Consider the following 15,270-nt stretch of genomic DNA (forward strand, 5'->3'; position numbering starts at 1 on the left):
AATTTGCTGCCGTCAGTTCTATCCCACTCCCAACATGAACACGTCTAAGTTGTCCCACACTGCCAGGCTGCAGAATGTCTACTATGCTGCATCCTTCTAGTTGATTTCGAAATTCATTTTCTAAATGGTCCAGGACTTGGGACTCCGTCCAAACTTTGTTTAAGTGTATTACGTCTAAAATCAGTCCTCAACTGTCATAAAACCTTTCTTCTTCTCGGCTTAGTTTGGTACGCTTATTTCTTTGCGCCAGCAGGATTGCTTTAAATGTGTATAACTTCGGTGCACAGTGACGAGGAGCCGTCGTGGCTCGAAGGTTAGATAAATTTCTACACTTCTGAAAACAAAACAAAAATAATAAAAATAAAGATTTCATTTTACGTAGAATGGAAGTTTGGAATAAGATACGTAAGCCTACCCAACTGTGGCTTGTGCAGGATTTTGCTCTGAGGAGGAGAGGGGGGGGAGGTTTTCATACTCCTGGGTCAAGCGGGTGGATTCGGGAGGTCTCCCTTGCAAAATGTTGAAAATTTTATTCGCCTTTTGGATGCAATTTGAAGCCATTTCTACAGAGAATGTTCTAGAAGCTGGTGCTCAGAAAACCCTGAATTCTGGTTAATTTCTAAGAGAAAAATTTAAAATTTCACCCAAGAAGTATAAAAATTGAGCCTCTATACCGTATTTGTTCCAATAGAAACACTATGTTGAAGCTTGTTGCATAGGTAAACAGCAGAGACTCCCAGAAATAGTCATGCTTGAAACTGCTGTGGAAAATCTATGGGACCATATTACAAAATTTTTGGAACTTGGACTCAAAAACTGTTAATTTCTAGTGTTGTTGTTTTTCCATCAAAAAATATATTTTTTCATTTTTCCCATCCAATTTTCCTCTTTTCTCTCTCCCTCTTTCTCCTCTCCTCTTCTTTCCCTTTTCATTGGGCTCGGGGGAGGGAAGGAGAGACTGAACCTTTCAGTTCCCTCTCCACTGCTACTCAGAAGTAACAAACAAGGCCTCACTTGTTTTGGCTGCAATAACTTTAAGAGCCATTCAATTATTACATGACACACTTTAAAGGGAGGGAGAAGGACTGAGCTTGTCTGTAGAGCCTTGAAGGGGGACGAAGCATGCCCTTACGTAATCCTTCCGCTAAGGGTCAATTTCAACTCCCAATGTCAAGCTCCGTGTTAGCACTTAATACAGGGTCCAAGAAGTGTCAGACGACAGACACGGTGCTTCATGCTGACATCAGCTTGACACCAGGAGATGATGTCAACCCCAAACAAAAAAATCACGAAAAAAAGTATGATTAAATGTGACCGTCCACGGAAGAGGTACCTTAGTTCACCCAAACTCAAAATTGATTTTTTGCCACCACTGGATAGAGGGGGGTTCTAGGAGCATTTTAGGCCAAAGAACGCCCAAAAAAGTTGAACCAAACCGGAGTCATGAAATTTAGAAGTTGGCGGTGCAAGAAAAACGTAGTTTCGAGAAAAAGCTATTTAAAGTTTTGAAATTACTTGGTGAACATGCAGAGTGAGTAACTCTTTCATACTCTCTCAGGATATTCCTTGTCACAAAAATGAATAAAACCACTTTTAACTCATTCTTTGGGATGTTGGGGATTGTTTTCCATCAAAAACCTAAATCCAGATTTTTAGACCCAACTCAACAAAAATTGCTCTCCTGAAAAATTTTCCCCCGTGGACTAAGGTCCGTTTTCTCGTGTACGGTCACAAATAAAAAAATAAATAAATAGATTAACTATATACCTAATGAATCACCCACAGTTACAAGGAGCAGCTTTACACCTTCTCTTCATGGATTTTTCATCAAAAAATGCGTGTGCACCAAAGAAGCCTAATATTTTCCTAAGAGTTTTTATAGTGCCTTGGCTACGCCTAAATCTGTTGATTTTGCTGAATGTCAAAACATAGGTGCTGCCATCCACACTTCTTTTAAAAAAAAGTGTGTATGAAATTCATGAATTTGATTAATTCATTACCTATTTTCCTCATGGACTTAAAATTTAACTAACTATTAAATAAAGCAAACTAGTACCTGTCATTACCCTTTTAAAGCTTAGAGCTTTGTCATTAATAAATCACAACATGTACTTGATTTAAGTAAATCAAATACACTGAATATGGTTTTTGAGATCCTTACCTTTGAATTTGAACCAGGGAGAAACATCCACGATGGCATAGGTACTCTTCCATCGGAAAGTAAATCTCCTCCCTAAAAAAAAAACAAAATAGGAATTAGAAATAAAGCAAACATCTACATATCAAGAACAAACCGAAAGAGCACATGGTCTGAGTGAAACTTCCAAAATGTAAGGATAAAAATTTGCAAAGTACTATCAGGATGTTTTTAGGGTTTTTATGGTTCAGAACACACCCTTGGCTTTCAATTTTAAGAAAAGATGAGCGATTTAAAAACTCCCGAGTTGGGCGCTTTCCAAATTTATCAAGATTCATTTATGATAATGTTATTGAAGTTACAAAAAATTAAATAAACAAGATGGTACATATATTCGCATGAAGAAAGTATAAATTAACAAAGATTTTAATCTTTATCTGTTTGGGAGAGGGATTGGGGTTGGGGCCTCCCTATTGGGCTTTTACGCCTTTGAAAAGGACTCCTAAGCCTAAAAATGTCGCTTTAATATCCCTTAAATGGCTTTTTACCCCCTTAAATTTCTCAAAATTGCTTAAAAACACTCTTTTCATGCAAAATATTGACCTAAATGGGTCTGAGGCTCGGGGTGAAGAGGGAGATGAAAATTTGGGCCATACCCTGACAGAAGAAGATTAAAATATTCTAATAAATAAATGAAGCAGTATTTGCATCAGAGCCCAAAGATCATTTTCCTGCACTGAGACAAATTTTTGAAATCGGGCACTTTTTAAACTTACGTATTCAATCAATCAAAATGCATGCAGATTAAATAACTTTGTGAAAATGAACTTTTTTCAAAGGAACCAGAATAAACTGCCCCTAAGATAAAAAACAATTAAAAATATGCTACCCAAAGAAAGGAAGAAAGAAAGAAAGAAAGAAAGAAAGAAAGAAAGAAAGAAAGAAAGAAAGAAAGAACCAATGAATAAGAAAAAAGTTAAGTAATTCTTACTGAAGATCGAAATGAACCTTCATGCTGTTGACTAATACTGGACCTCGATGAACACGCAGGAATTCTTTCACGAGAAGTGTTTGGGGATCTTGAAGACCTCTGTTCATCTCTTGATGAACGAGCAGGAACTCTTTCACGGGAAGTGTTTGGGGATCTTGAAGACCTCTGTTCATCTCTAGATGAACAAGCCAGAATTCGGTCACGGGTATGTGGAGATCTTGATGAACGAGCACGAACTCTTTCACGGGAAGTGTTTGGGGATCTTGAGGACCTCTGTTCATCTCTTGATGAACAATCCAGAATTCTGTCACGGGTATGTGGAGATCTTGATGAACGAGCACGAGTTCTTTCACGGGAAGTGTTTGGGGATCTTGAGGACCTCTGTCCATCTCTTGATGAACAAGCACGAGTTCTTTCACGGGAAGGGTGTCGGGATTTCGATGACCTTCCTTCATTCCTTGATGAACGATCAAAAATTCTTTCATTTTCCTGGCCGGAGACGCGTCTTGGAAACAAGCTCGACCTAACTCCACTAGGACCAGTCTTTGGCTAAAGGGACGGACACTAGCTTCCTGAGAATCTCTTGCTCCCTGTCATAAAATAAAATAAACCATTGTCAATACATGTTTATCACATGTCTATTTATTTTAATGACACGGTAAACATGTCCGTTTTAAAAATTCCCAAGGTAGGTGTCAGTTTGGAACACACGTATTAGAATCTTCTAAAAAAATAAGAGAAGGGCAGTGAATTGCGTTTTAAAGTGCTGGAATATTTTCTTTATATTCTTGCCTTTACTTTAACACACCATTCAACCACTTTTGCAACGATTAAAATGTGATAAACGATATTTGATAGGACTTGGTTTCAAAAGTGGCTCATTTTGGCAAATGGCAACCTTCTCTTTTAATGAGCACCTTCTTGAGAAAAGGTATGACTTCCCTCCGGACTATTTCTGTTGTAGTTTAATGAATTGTAACACAGTTAGAAAGCACCATCAAGTAATTCTACCTGGTTTTCCGCAATATTTAACTTTTATAGCCATTATTTGACCGAGCGCACACCTTTTTAAAAAAAGACTCAATTGCAAAACGTGAATATTTAGAAAGTTCTCAACAGGAAAAACTTCCAATCTGCTTCAACCTACTTTTTTTTACGCCAAGTAAAATCAAACTTTCGTCTAAAGTGACAAAGATGTCAAATATCAAGTCAAAGACCAAACATGAATAAACATTTTGAAAAAAAAAGAATATGGAATGGATTCAAAAAACAAACGCAAGTTGATTGATCGAAACTAGGATTTTCTAGAACTTGAAAGGCAAAACTTTCTTTGGGGTGCTCACAACTGGTACGATCACTTTATGCATTGGCTGTGAAATTTCCCACATACATTTCCTCCACTATTTCCTGAAAATACCACGCAGGATTCAGTAATTTCGTTATCCACAAGCTTCAGTCTGTAGTAGATATCTTCTAGTTTGCTGATGTGGGTGTTTACATCATGTCCTTTTTCATGCTTAGCCGTATAGAACTCTTCCAGCACGCGAGCTTCCCGCTCTTCCCCGCCTGTACCATAGACACTTTCAAGTTTGTTCCACATTTCGTGTGACGTTGCGCACCCTTTGAGGTTCCCTCGAACACTTTTATTAATCGTAGATATGATAATCTTCTTAGCCTGTCCATCTTTCTTTATCCACTCGTGTGGATCTGCGACCGGTTTCTTCTTTTCGCCTTTCACTATTTGGCAAAGTCCACCAGCTTCGAAGAATATTTCAACGTCGAACAATCAGTCTTGGAAGTTCGATTTTCCTTCGAGGCGGGTTACAGCCCTCAGTTTACTTGTTTCGAGTTTAGTAGACATTTTGTAATTTCGTTATTATTAGTTTTTGCTAAACAAGCAGTCACCGTTATATTATGTTTTCATTATTTTTATTTTCTACTGAGCAAGTAGTTATCGTTATTATTATATTCTGCTAGGCAAGCAGTCACTATTATGTTGTGTTTTCGTTATTTTTATTTTCTACTGAGCAAGTAGTTATCGTTATTATTATTTTCTGCTAGGCAAGCAGTCACTATTATGTTGTGTTTATGTTTTTGCGAGGATTCGTTGACACATTTAACACCGGGAAGCTTGATACTCTGCAAAGCGTCTTTCGATGTCCTGGGTTCTCCTCTTCAGCTTGTTGCACTTTTGGTATATCATTATTGCACTCAGCACTAAGACCAAAATCACGAACAGTACGTAAAGTGCTAAATCGTGTATATCGAAGTCGTTAGAGATCGTTATCTCGTTATCCGAATCAATACCGAATCAGCTCATTTTTCACCAAATTTTCACCAACCACGACCGAACGAACTGCGCTACGACCGATGTTTTCACACACGAATCGCGAGAGTGTCTGACGTATGCTGGGCCCATAACCTAAAGGCTGTTATGGAAAATTAAATTCAACAACCGAGTTTGAGAGGAGGAAATACATAATTTTATTTATAAACTACATCGCTCGAGGCGAATGGTTTGCGGAGACTGAACTAGATGCGAGCGACGCAGTTGCGCTGTCTGAAAAGTAAAAACAAGTAGTCATCAAATTCTTTGCTACTGCAGTCAAACGCTGTGTTGCTACATATCATGGAAATATTTATACATTCCAATACAAACAAGGAAAGTTTTTGGCAAGAATTTTAATATTCTTCACATGAACAGATGAATTTCATTGGGTATTTTTAGTAGACACCTGAAGGGGTCTTTAATTGTGCTCTTTAGTCTTTAATTGACTTGATGAAGAATTTTTTAAACTTCCAGTAGGTGGAGTAATTGACAATGATTACAGTAACATTTCAACGCTGTAAGTCGGCAATCATATATCTCGTTTGCGGTGTCTGAAAATCTCAACCTCTATGTCATGGGATTGGCTATTGAATGTCCAAAATATGAATCTCCCTGAATTTAAAACTCAACTTTGAAAGCATTGATTACAGTAGGGGGGCAAAATTATGCATGCAAATTGCAGGGTTATCCAAAAGTCACCTACCACCCCTGTAACTTTTTTCCTAATTGAGATAGAAGTTTGAAATTTTGGGATTGTTCCTCGGTTTAAGGTAGCAACTTTTTGGTCCCCCCAAAATTTTGGGGGGCGCGCGGCCCCCCCCCCTTAGGGGGGCGGGGGCTAACTTTTTTTTTTCAAATGGCAACCCCCTTTTGTGATACCTCATTCGAAAGATAATGAAAAAGAAAATTTTTTAAGCAAACCGCAGGTCAAAATATTGATTTTTGACAAAATGGCAGCCGGTCAAAGTTCAGAATGGCGGAAAATTCGGCATCTCCGTTTTTTATTGGCGGATTGGTCTGGAACTCGGAATCTCAGGGTTTTTCGGGACGAGAAAAACGATTCTGGCATTAGTTTTCCAGAAATGTCAGTCCTTTTCAAAATGGCGGCAGTTAAAATGGCGGCTTAGAGCGGGAAGTGGATATTTAGGCTGCTTATCGTCGGATTTGTATAAGACTTGGTTTCTGGGGGTATTTCGGCACGAGAATAACGAATCTTTCATTGGATTTTTGAATTTTTAAAAACTTCAACATGGCGGCGAAAAATTGACGGAAAATCCTTATCACGGCTGTTTACCGATGGATTTGCACCAAAGTCAATACTCTGGTGGTTTTTGGCTCGAAAAAAATTAATCTTTCATTAGATTTTTGAAACACCGAATATCGTCAAAATGGTGGTGGAAAAATAACAGGAAATTGTGCATTCACCATCGCCATTTGCATTTTTGCCGCCATTTTAAAGTTTTTAAAAAATTCAAAAATCCAATGAAAGATTCGTTCTTCTCGTGCCAAAATACCGCCGGATACCAAGTCTCATACAAATCTGACGATAAGCAGCCTAAATATCCACTTCCCGCTCTAAGTCGCCATTTTGAAAAGGACTGACATTTCTGGAAAACTAATGGCAGAATTGCTTTTCTCGTCCCGAAAAAGTCGAGGATTCTGAGTTTCAGACCAATCCGCCGATAAAAAACGGAGATGCCAAATTTCCGCCATTTTGAACTTTGACCGGCCGCCATTTTGTCACAAATCAATATTTTGACCTGCGGTTTGCTTAAAAATTTTTCTTTTTTCTTTATCTTTCGAATGAGGTATCACAAAACGGGGGTTGCCATTTGAAAAAAAAAAGTTAGCCCCCTCCCCCCTTAGGGGGGGCCGCCCCCCAAAATTTTGGGGGTCCATAAAGTTGCTACCTTAAACCGAGGAACATTCCCAAAGTTTCAAATTTCTATCTCAATTAGGAAAAAAGTTACAGGGGTGGTAGGTGACTTTTGGATAACCCTGTATGGTATTCTAGTTAAGACTCAAAATGACGAAAGAGGGCCAAGTGCGCATGGATTTCATAATGGCTGAGAAGCCTCAGTGTTCCTTGAACGACCCTTGTAAAGGTTACGGGTTCTCTGAGATTTTCTTAAAATGAAGTTATTTACTTACTGGGACATGTTGAGTGATGAATCGTTCAAGTTCCAGATATTTTACAAGATATTTTGAATGGTTGAATTCTCAATAGTTCAATGTTCAATCGTTCATCTGTCAGCTGTAACAAAGAAACAGTGAAGGTGAAGGAGTTGAGACTGATGAAAATGACTGCAAGGGGGGGGGGGGGCATGGGACCACAAATTTTGATTTTTACAAATAAAGGGGGCTAGCAAAATAGGAGGCGTAAAGAACTGTCTCAATCGGGATCTCCTTTACTTTCATGGTCCATGAGAAAACTGTATGCTGTATACTGATCGCGTAAAAAATCGTCTATGATCTTAAAGGCACTTATAGAGGATCTAATTTCTAAACCGTTTCCGAATTGAGTTTCAGAAGTCATCAGTCCTAAAATTGATAGGTACATCCTATTATTTTTAAACGGAAACTTGGGGGAAATGCTCAGTTTAGCAAGAGATGATGAATGGTGGCACTACATTTTGATCAAAATTCGACGACCATGTTGATCAAAGAAGGATGTTGCATGATGACGAACAGTCCTTAAATAGTCTATTTAGACCATTATTCATTCAAGTTCGGCAAGGCATCTGTTGTTGCCACTATATAAGTTCTATGTTCTCTCCGACTTGATCTGCATTGCCTAGCAGGCGGATTATTGAAAGTTTATAGTGAGTAAGACATTAAACTGGAATATATTGCATGGTTTCGATAGGGCTATGGCTTGTCAAGTCAACAAAGTTTCAATGATCAGGCTGTAGACAGAACATGACGTGCCAGACCTTCTCTCTTTAGCACACTCCAAATCTAAGTGGTACAACCACGCTCCAAATCTAACTCTTTCTCACTTGGAACTCGTAATTTCCTCATTGGTGTTTAACATGGCATTTATTAGCCTATGCAACCATTTGTGTCATGTGTTCTTCTCATCTTGACAATCACTAGTCAAGAATCTTCTCGTTTCGTGACCTCCGTGCAGCATACATCGGGATGACTACCTCCACCTCCCTGCTACTGTCGTTTGAGAAGCTGAAGGGACAAGAAAATTACTCCCTATGGAAATTCCAGTTGTCGAAGTTTCTTGAATTGGACGACCTATGGATAGTCACCGATCCTGCAGTAGCTGAGAACTCCTCATTGTACGCAGATGATGGTAAAAAGGCCGAGCAGCGGAAGGCTCTAGCAAAAATCTCCCTCATGGTTGAACCTGCATGCATCGTTCACATCAGGAACTGTACTACTCCTTATGATGCCTGGAAAAACTTGAAAGAAGCTTTTGAAAGTTCTGGTTTGTCTCGTAGATTGCGTCTATTAAGAAACTTATTCTCGGTAAGATTAGAAAATCACTCGTCTATTCACTCTTACGTTCATGAAAGCCTCGATCTAGCTCATCAAGTAGCCGCTATCAGCGATCCTCTTCAAGATGAATTCATGTGTTCATTAATGTAAATTCTTCTGACTGGTTTGTTGACTCAGGCGCTAGCCAAAATCACATGTGTAATAATGCTAATAATCTTGTAAATTTTCAAACTAATGTCTCAAGTGAAAGTATCACAACAGCAAACAATCAGATCTTAAAATCTAAAGGTAAAGGTGATTATATAGTTCAGCTTCAAGGTCACAATGAGCCTTCAACCATTAAAAATGTCCCGTACATTCCCAATTTAGCAGTCAACCTTCTATCTGTAAGTAAATTGGTTGAGAATGGTTTTTCTGTTGTTTTCACCCCCAGTGGTTGCACCATCTACCACGATGAAACTTTCACGTAAAACGGTGAAGTCGTGGCAACCGCATCCTATATTGATGGAATTTACAAGTTAAACATCGACCAAGGTGTAAACTCTCTTTCAGCACTTTCTTACTTACAAATGTAGCAATTAAAAGTGGTGGAAATGTAGATTTATGGCACAAGCGTCTAGGGCATTTAAATTTTCACTCCATGAAATCGCCGAGAGATGGTATGGTCACAGGAGTTAAGTTTAATGGAAACCTTTACAATCCTTGTGAACAATGTGTTCTGGGGAAACATTCCAGAGCTCCTTTTAGCAAATGTGGTTCTCGAGCTAGTACTTAACTCGGAATAATCCACAGTGATGTTTGCGGCCCTATGTCAACCTCATCCCACAACGGTATGAAGTATTTCATCACTTTTTTAGACAATTTCACTAGGAAAACATTCGTTTATATTATAAGACACAAAGATGAAGTCTTCACAAAATTTAAAGAATTTAAACATTTTTTCAAGAAACAAACTAATCTTAGTATAAAGTGTTTACGAGATGACAATGTGAGAGAATATTGCAGCTCGCAATTTCATACTTTTTTAAAGGCAGAAGGTATAAAACATCAAACTACAACACCTTGTACTCCTCAACAAAACGGTGTCGCGGAAAGGGCAAACCGAATTATTATGGACAAATTCAGAAGTATGTTAGCAGATGCAAATCTAAATCAACATTACTTACTGGGCAGAAGCAGTAAATTATGCTTTCTATCTAAAAAATAGATCGCCCTCTCAAGCCCTCTTAGAAGTCACTCCTAAAGAAAAATTGATTTAAGTCATATTAGGATTTTTGGTTGTAAAGCTTTTAGTCACATCCCGAAAGCCAAAAGAAGCAAATTAGATGCCAAAAGCAAGCAAATGATTTTTGTGGGCATATGCGAAGAAACAAAAGCATATCGACTTATAGACCCCAATAAATCCAAATCACTAGAACTATCTCGTGATGTCATCTTTGATGAAGGTTAATTTTTCCAACTTAAATCGTCACTCACAAATGAATCATCACATTTAAATGATCAAAACAACATACGTAAAGAACAAGAAAACGAAACAAATCCCACAGCTTTTATAGAAATTACAAACGAACATCACATTTAAACGAAAATGAAACATTTCAAGATTCTAGTAGGTACTTCCAGCGAAGAAGAAATAAGCTCTGAAACTGATACACCTGAAGAAAATTCAGATGTAAGTGCCGATATCAGTCAAATTGCTCAAGTCATTCCAGAACTATTCACCGAAGATGAAAGCAGTCAAGATGTAACAGTCATTGCTGTCAATGATCAAATAGAAAGCACCAGATCAAAACAAAAACCTGCCTGGACGGATAACTACTTCTTACTTCAAGCTGTAAGTAACACTACCTCTGATGAACACAATTCTGTCCCTAAATCTGTACATGAAGCGTTAACGAGCTCCGATAAGGAATTGTGGCTTAAAGCAATGATTCGTGAAATTAATTCATTCAACAAAAACAAAGCTTGGGAATTAACCAATATACCAAAAGACCAAAAGGTTCTAGAAACTAAATGGGTTTTTAAAAGAAAAACATATACAAGTGATAATCAACAAATTTATAAAGCAAGACTAGTAATTAAAGGATGTACACAACGCTATGGTGTTGAATACCTAGAAACGACTAGTAATTAAAGGATGTACACAACGCTATGGTGTTGACTACCTAGAAACTATTTCACCAGTTGTAAGACACTCCACACTAAGATTATTATTCGCTTTAGCGGTAGATTTAAATATGAAAATCAATCACTTAGATGCCATGAACGCATTTCTTCACGGTGAATTAAGCGAAACAATTTATGTCAAAATACCTGAAGGTCTCGCAGCGCCTCAAAATAAAGTTTTTCGTCTCAAAAAAGCCGTCTATGGCCTGAAGCAAGCATCGCGTTCCTGGAATTCTCAAGTAAATTCAGTCCTCATCAACCTTAAATATCAATGTTCGAAACATGAACCATGTGTTTACTATAAACGTAATGATGACGAATTAATTGTTGTCGCAATTTTTGTTGATGATTTTTTTGTTTTCAGTAACAATAAAAAAGAACGAAAATTCCCTACAAAAAATTTGTCTGAATTCTTCAATCTAAAAGACTTAGAGGAAGTATCCCAATGTCTTGGCATGACTGTCACTAGAGATGTAAATGCTCAAACCATTAAACTAAGTCATGAAAAATATACTTTAAATTTACTTGATAAATGTAATATATCAAATTGTAAACCCATATCTACTCCAATCATCGACACAAAATTTGATAATCTACCACCTGATCTTAACTTAGAAAAAAGCTATCAGCAACTCATTGGTTCTTTATTGTACCTTTCAGTTAACAGTCGACCGGACATTTCTTTTGCAGTTACCTGTCTGAGTCAATTTTCAAAGCAACCTAATCAACAACATTGGTCTGCAGCCAAACGCATTCTTCGTTATCTTAAATTTTCTGCCCATATCTGTTTAAATTGCAAAAAATCAGAAAACTGTCTTACAGGTTTCGCCGATTCTGATTGGGCAAATAATGACCTAAAAAGAAAATCTCTTTCTGGTAATGCTTCTATTCTTTCTAATGCAGCAGTATCATGGGAATGTAGAAAGCAACAAACAGTCGCACTCTCCAGCAGTGAAGCGGAGTACTTATCACTCTCCGATGCTTCTAAAAGAGCAATTTACCTCAAAAAATTTCTTGAAGAATTAACTGGGTTTTCACATATCTCTTGCTGAAAATCCTGTCCATCATAGATGGACAAAACACATCGATAATAGGTATCATTTCATCCGTGAACAAATCGAAAACAAAAAATTAAGCATTAACTACATTCCAGGTGAACTAATGATAGCAGATGTGCTAACAAAACCTGTTCCAAATGAAATGTTAAAATTCTGTGTCGAAGGTTTTGGCCTCAAAAATTAATATTATATTTTCTCAATCTAATATTTCATTCACAATTTTTTTTAAAAAACGCACAACTTCTGTAAATGCTTTTTCTCACTTTCTCATTACCTACAGATTGAGGAGAAGCCATGTCGTAAATCTATACTATAAGCTCCAAGACCTCCTAATTTTGCGAAACTGGTAACGCTTAGTTCCAGCGTTCTACCGGGCCGATTTTCATGATTTTTGCGGTTATCGACGGGCAATTGTCTCTAAATAAGCCAACTCTTTTCAGATTTTCAAAATATGGCCCAAGTTTTTTTATATTATGTGGTAAAAATGCGAATTCTCCCATTTAAACAATGTAAATTTATACTTTTTGTCATAGTTCGTTTGAGCGTTCTACCGGGCCGATTTCCATGATTTTTGCGTAAATCGACAGGTAATAGACCCTAGATGAGCCCGCTGTAATCAGATTTTGGAAAAAGGACCCAAGTTTTTTTAAAATCACGTTATAAAAGTGAGTGAGTTTATAGAATGCTCCGGTACTGCTACCGCTATGCGCGGGAGGATGCGCAGTGGTCGAGGAGGTTGCGCAGTAGCTGTGTAGCCTGCGCATCAGCTCTACACTTATCTACACAAGATTCGCATCCAAACCCTCACGTCGAGCGGTGACCGAGTCGTCTAAGACGTCGAATGCGTCCACTTTGAATTCGGTGTAGGTTCGATCCCCAACTCATGAAACTTTAATTATTACCTGACTATCATTGTTCATTGTTTTACAGCAATATTTCATCAATCAGTCATTCCAAAACGCGTCCTTTTAATTTTAAAGTAATTTTAAGTAAAGTTTAAAATTAAAGTATACCTCATATCGTAATTGTTTAGGGGAAAAATAAAACTAACACTGATAGGAGGGTAAAAATAGGGCCGCGAAGCGGCCCATTGATGGCGCGCAGCGCCTTCAGGGGGTTGGGCCGCGTAGCGGCCAGGAGGCGTAGCCCCCTAGTAATTGTATAACATTCTGTTACCTATGTCTTAAATTTCTGTTACCTATGTCCGAAATAATTTTATAACAATCTGTATGTAAATCAATTTTTTAAAAATAAATCTTCTCACTTTTAAGTTACGATTGAAGAGAAGTGTTGAAATGTTGAAGTTGGCAATCTTCATTGAAAGATAAAGTTGGCAGCGCTTATTACTGTAAATTAATAGTGTGTGTGTGTGTGTGTGTGTGTGTGTGTGTGTGTGTGTGTGTGTGTGTGTGTGTGTTGTGTGTGTGTGTGTGTGTGTGTGTGTGTGTGTGTGTGTGTGTGGCTCGCACGCGTGTGTGCTGCCAGGTTACTCATCTTCCGCCGTGCACTTTACTGAATAAAAGGTCAAGATCGTAATTTCAAACTAATGTTATAATTATGTCTCCACAACGATCCATCCCAAATTACAACAGGAAGGGAGCGTTAGCTGTTGCTGACTTTTGCTTTTTTAATTGTTTTGCTTTCTTCTGTTTCAGTTGCTACATGAAATTTGACATTATTCGCCGAATTTTGGAAGATTTTTTTAATCTAAAGGTACACTACATAATGGGTGTAACTGATATTGATGATAAAATAATTTTGAAGGCAAACGTTCTGAGAGAGAATTTTAAAACTCTTGCAAAACTGTATGAATTTGAATTTTTTTCGGATCTTCGGAAGCTTAATATTTTGCCTCCACATACCATTGCCCGAGTTTCAGATCACATATTGGAAATACAGAACTGTGTTGATGAATTAATGAAGAAAGAAGTCGCGTATTCTGCACCAGACGGTAACTTTATTTGTCTTTTATTTGCAAAACATCAGAGTGATCAAAAATTGCTATTACAAAGGCCTTCCCAAGAAAACTGATCGCGAGGGTTGGTTTCCACAGGTACAACTATTGAAGACATGGGGAAACGATTTGTAGGAGCTAGTTGCCTATTTCATTAGCATTTTAACAAGCCCTCGTTGAACTCATTGGGTAGGGAACTCTGCCCTGTATTTCTAGAACGATCTTTCAGTTATTTGTGGAAAAAAAACCCTCCGGATGGTCTTCATGTCTCAATTTCACGCCAAGAAAACGACAAGCAACGCTAGCTGGTGCTTTCGGAAAATCCACGAATGAGGGATAGTCCTGTGGAGTGTTCCTAGGGAAGAGGAAGACCAACTAATCAGTCGGGTCACACACTGGACCACGTGGCTGGAGAATCTATCTCACAAGGCACACTGATAGGCTTTTGTACTTTTTGAGAGAAGGTCGAAATACACGAGATCACCGGGCGAGCAGCACTAATGCTATCGCAGGCAATGACAATGAAATGCTCTAACGTCTATCTCCATACGTACCTACTAATAAACCTAACAGCGCACTATGCATTACTACCGTGACATGTGTTTCCCTGAAATGAAAGTCATCTCGAATTTTTTAGTATCCTCAGCTGTACATTTTATTAATCTTTTTTTTTTCTATCAGTAATTTCCCTTTCTACCATTCATTAAGATGTGTGATCGTCTTCTCTCTTACAAATTTGAAGTATTCCCGTAAAAACTTTCGAAAGGATCTACTGAGTTTCGTTCGGAAAACGGCGAATACAGTCCATTTCACGAAACCTGAGACTTTAACGGCATTAAAATCCGTAAATGGCAACGCATCAGTCCGGTCCGCGATGACCGGACCGCTCGCTAGACACCCTCTATTGTGAGGCGAAGAGATGTCTGCAACCCGTTCATTGTCAGGGTTGTAACGATGGGCACCCTTTATCCCTCCTCCAAGAGCCCCAGTACCTGGACCGAAATTTTTTGTCGTTGATAGATTAATCTTTTAGGCGTAAAAATTTAGTTCCGGCGCGAAATCATGATAAAAACGCATCAAAGTTCCGTCCAATTATCTTAATTTTGAGCTGATGTACAGCATTTCGCGGCAAATCGCGGTCATAAACAAACGCCGTATATAGTCCAGTCAAATTAGATCAAAAAT

At 38.2% G+C, this 15,270-nt stretch overlaps 2 protein-coding genes across 8 annotated transcripts in view; one reads left to right on the forward strand and one right to left on the reverse strand.

Moving 5' to 3' along the window:
- CysRS-m (cysteine--tRNA ligase-like protein, mitochondrial) overlaps window positions 1–15,270 on the forward strand; it is a 158,660-nt gene that overhangs the window by 15,770 nt on the left and 127,620 nt on the right. For 6 of the 7 annotated variants that reach the window (XR_011899298.1, XR_011899299.1, XM_072297178.1 and 3 more), the window contains exon 2: window positions 13,787–14,082. The exons of the other annotated variant lie outside the window; for it this stretch is intronic. Coding sequence is in view for 4 of the 6 variants with exons in the window: in XM_072297178.1 (XP_072153279.1) it covers window positions 13,787–14,082 (296 nt within the window). In the remaining 2 variants the exon portion in view is untranslated. The remainder of the gene's footprint in view (window positions 1–13,786; window positions 14,083–15,270) is intronic. 7 annotated transcript variants of the gene reach the window in all.
- LOC140224064 (uncharacterized) lies at window positions 198–10,736 on the reverse strand. The gene is made up of 5 exons (XM_072297193.1): window positions 10,074–10,736; window positions 7,609–7,711; window positions 3,129–3,718; window positions 2,162–2,233; window positions 198–334 (listed from the first exon to the last, which is right to left on the reverse strand). The coding sequence occupies exons 3-5, from the start codon at window positions 3,611–3,613 to the stop codon at window positions 220–222; spliced, it is 672 nt and encodes a 223-aa protein (XP_072153294.1). The 5' UTR covers window positions 3,614–3,718; window positions 7,609–7,711; window positions 10,074–10,736; the 3' UTR covers window positions 198–219.

Source organism: Bemisia tabaci, chromosome 2 (genome assembly GCF_918797505.1).
Source record: "Bemisia tabaci chromosome 2, PGI_BMITA_v3".
NCBI classification, from domain to species: domain Eukaryota; kingdom Metazoa; phylum Arthropoda; class Insecta; order Hemiptera; family Aleyrodidae; genus Bemisia; species Bemisia tabaci.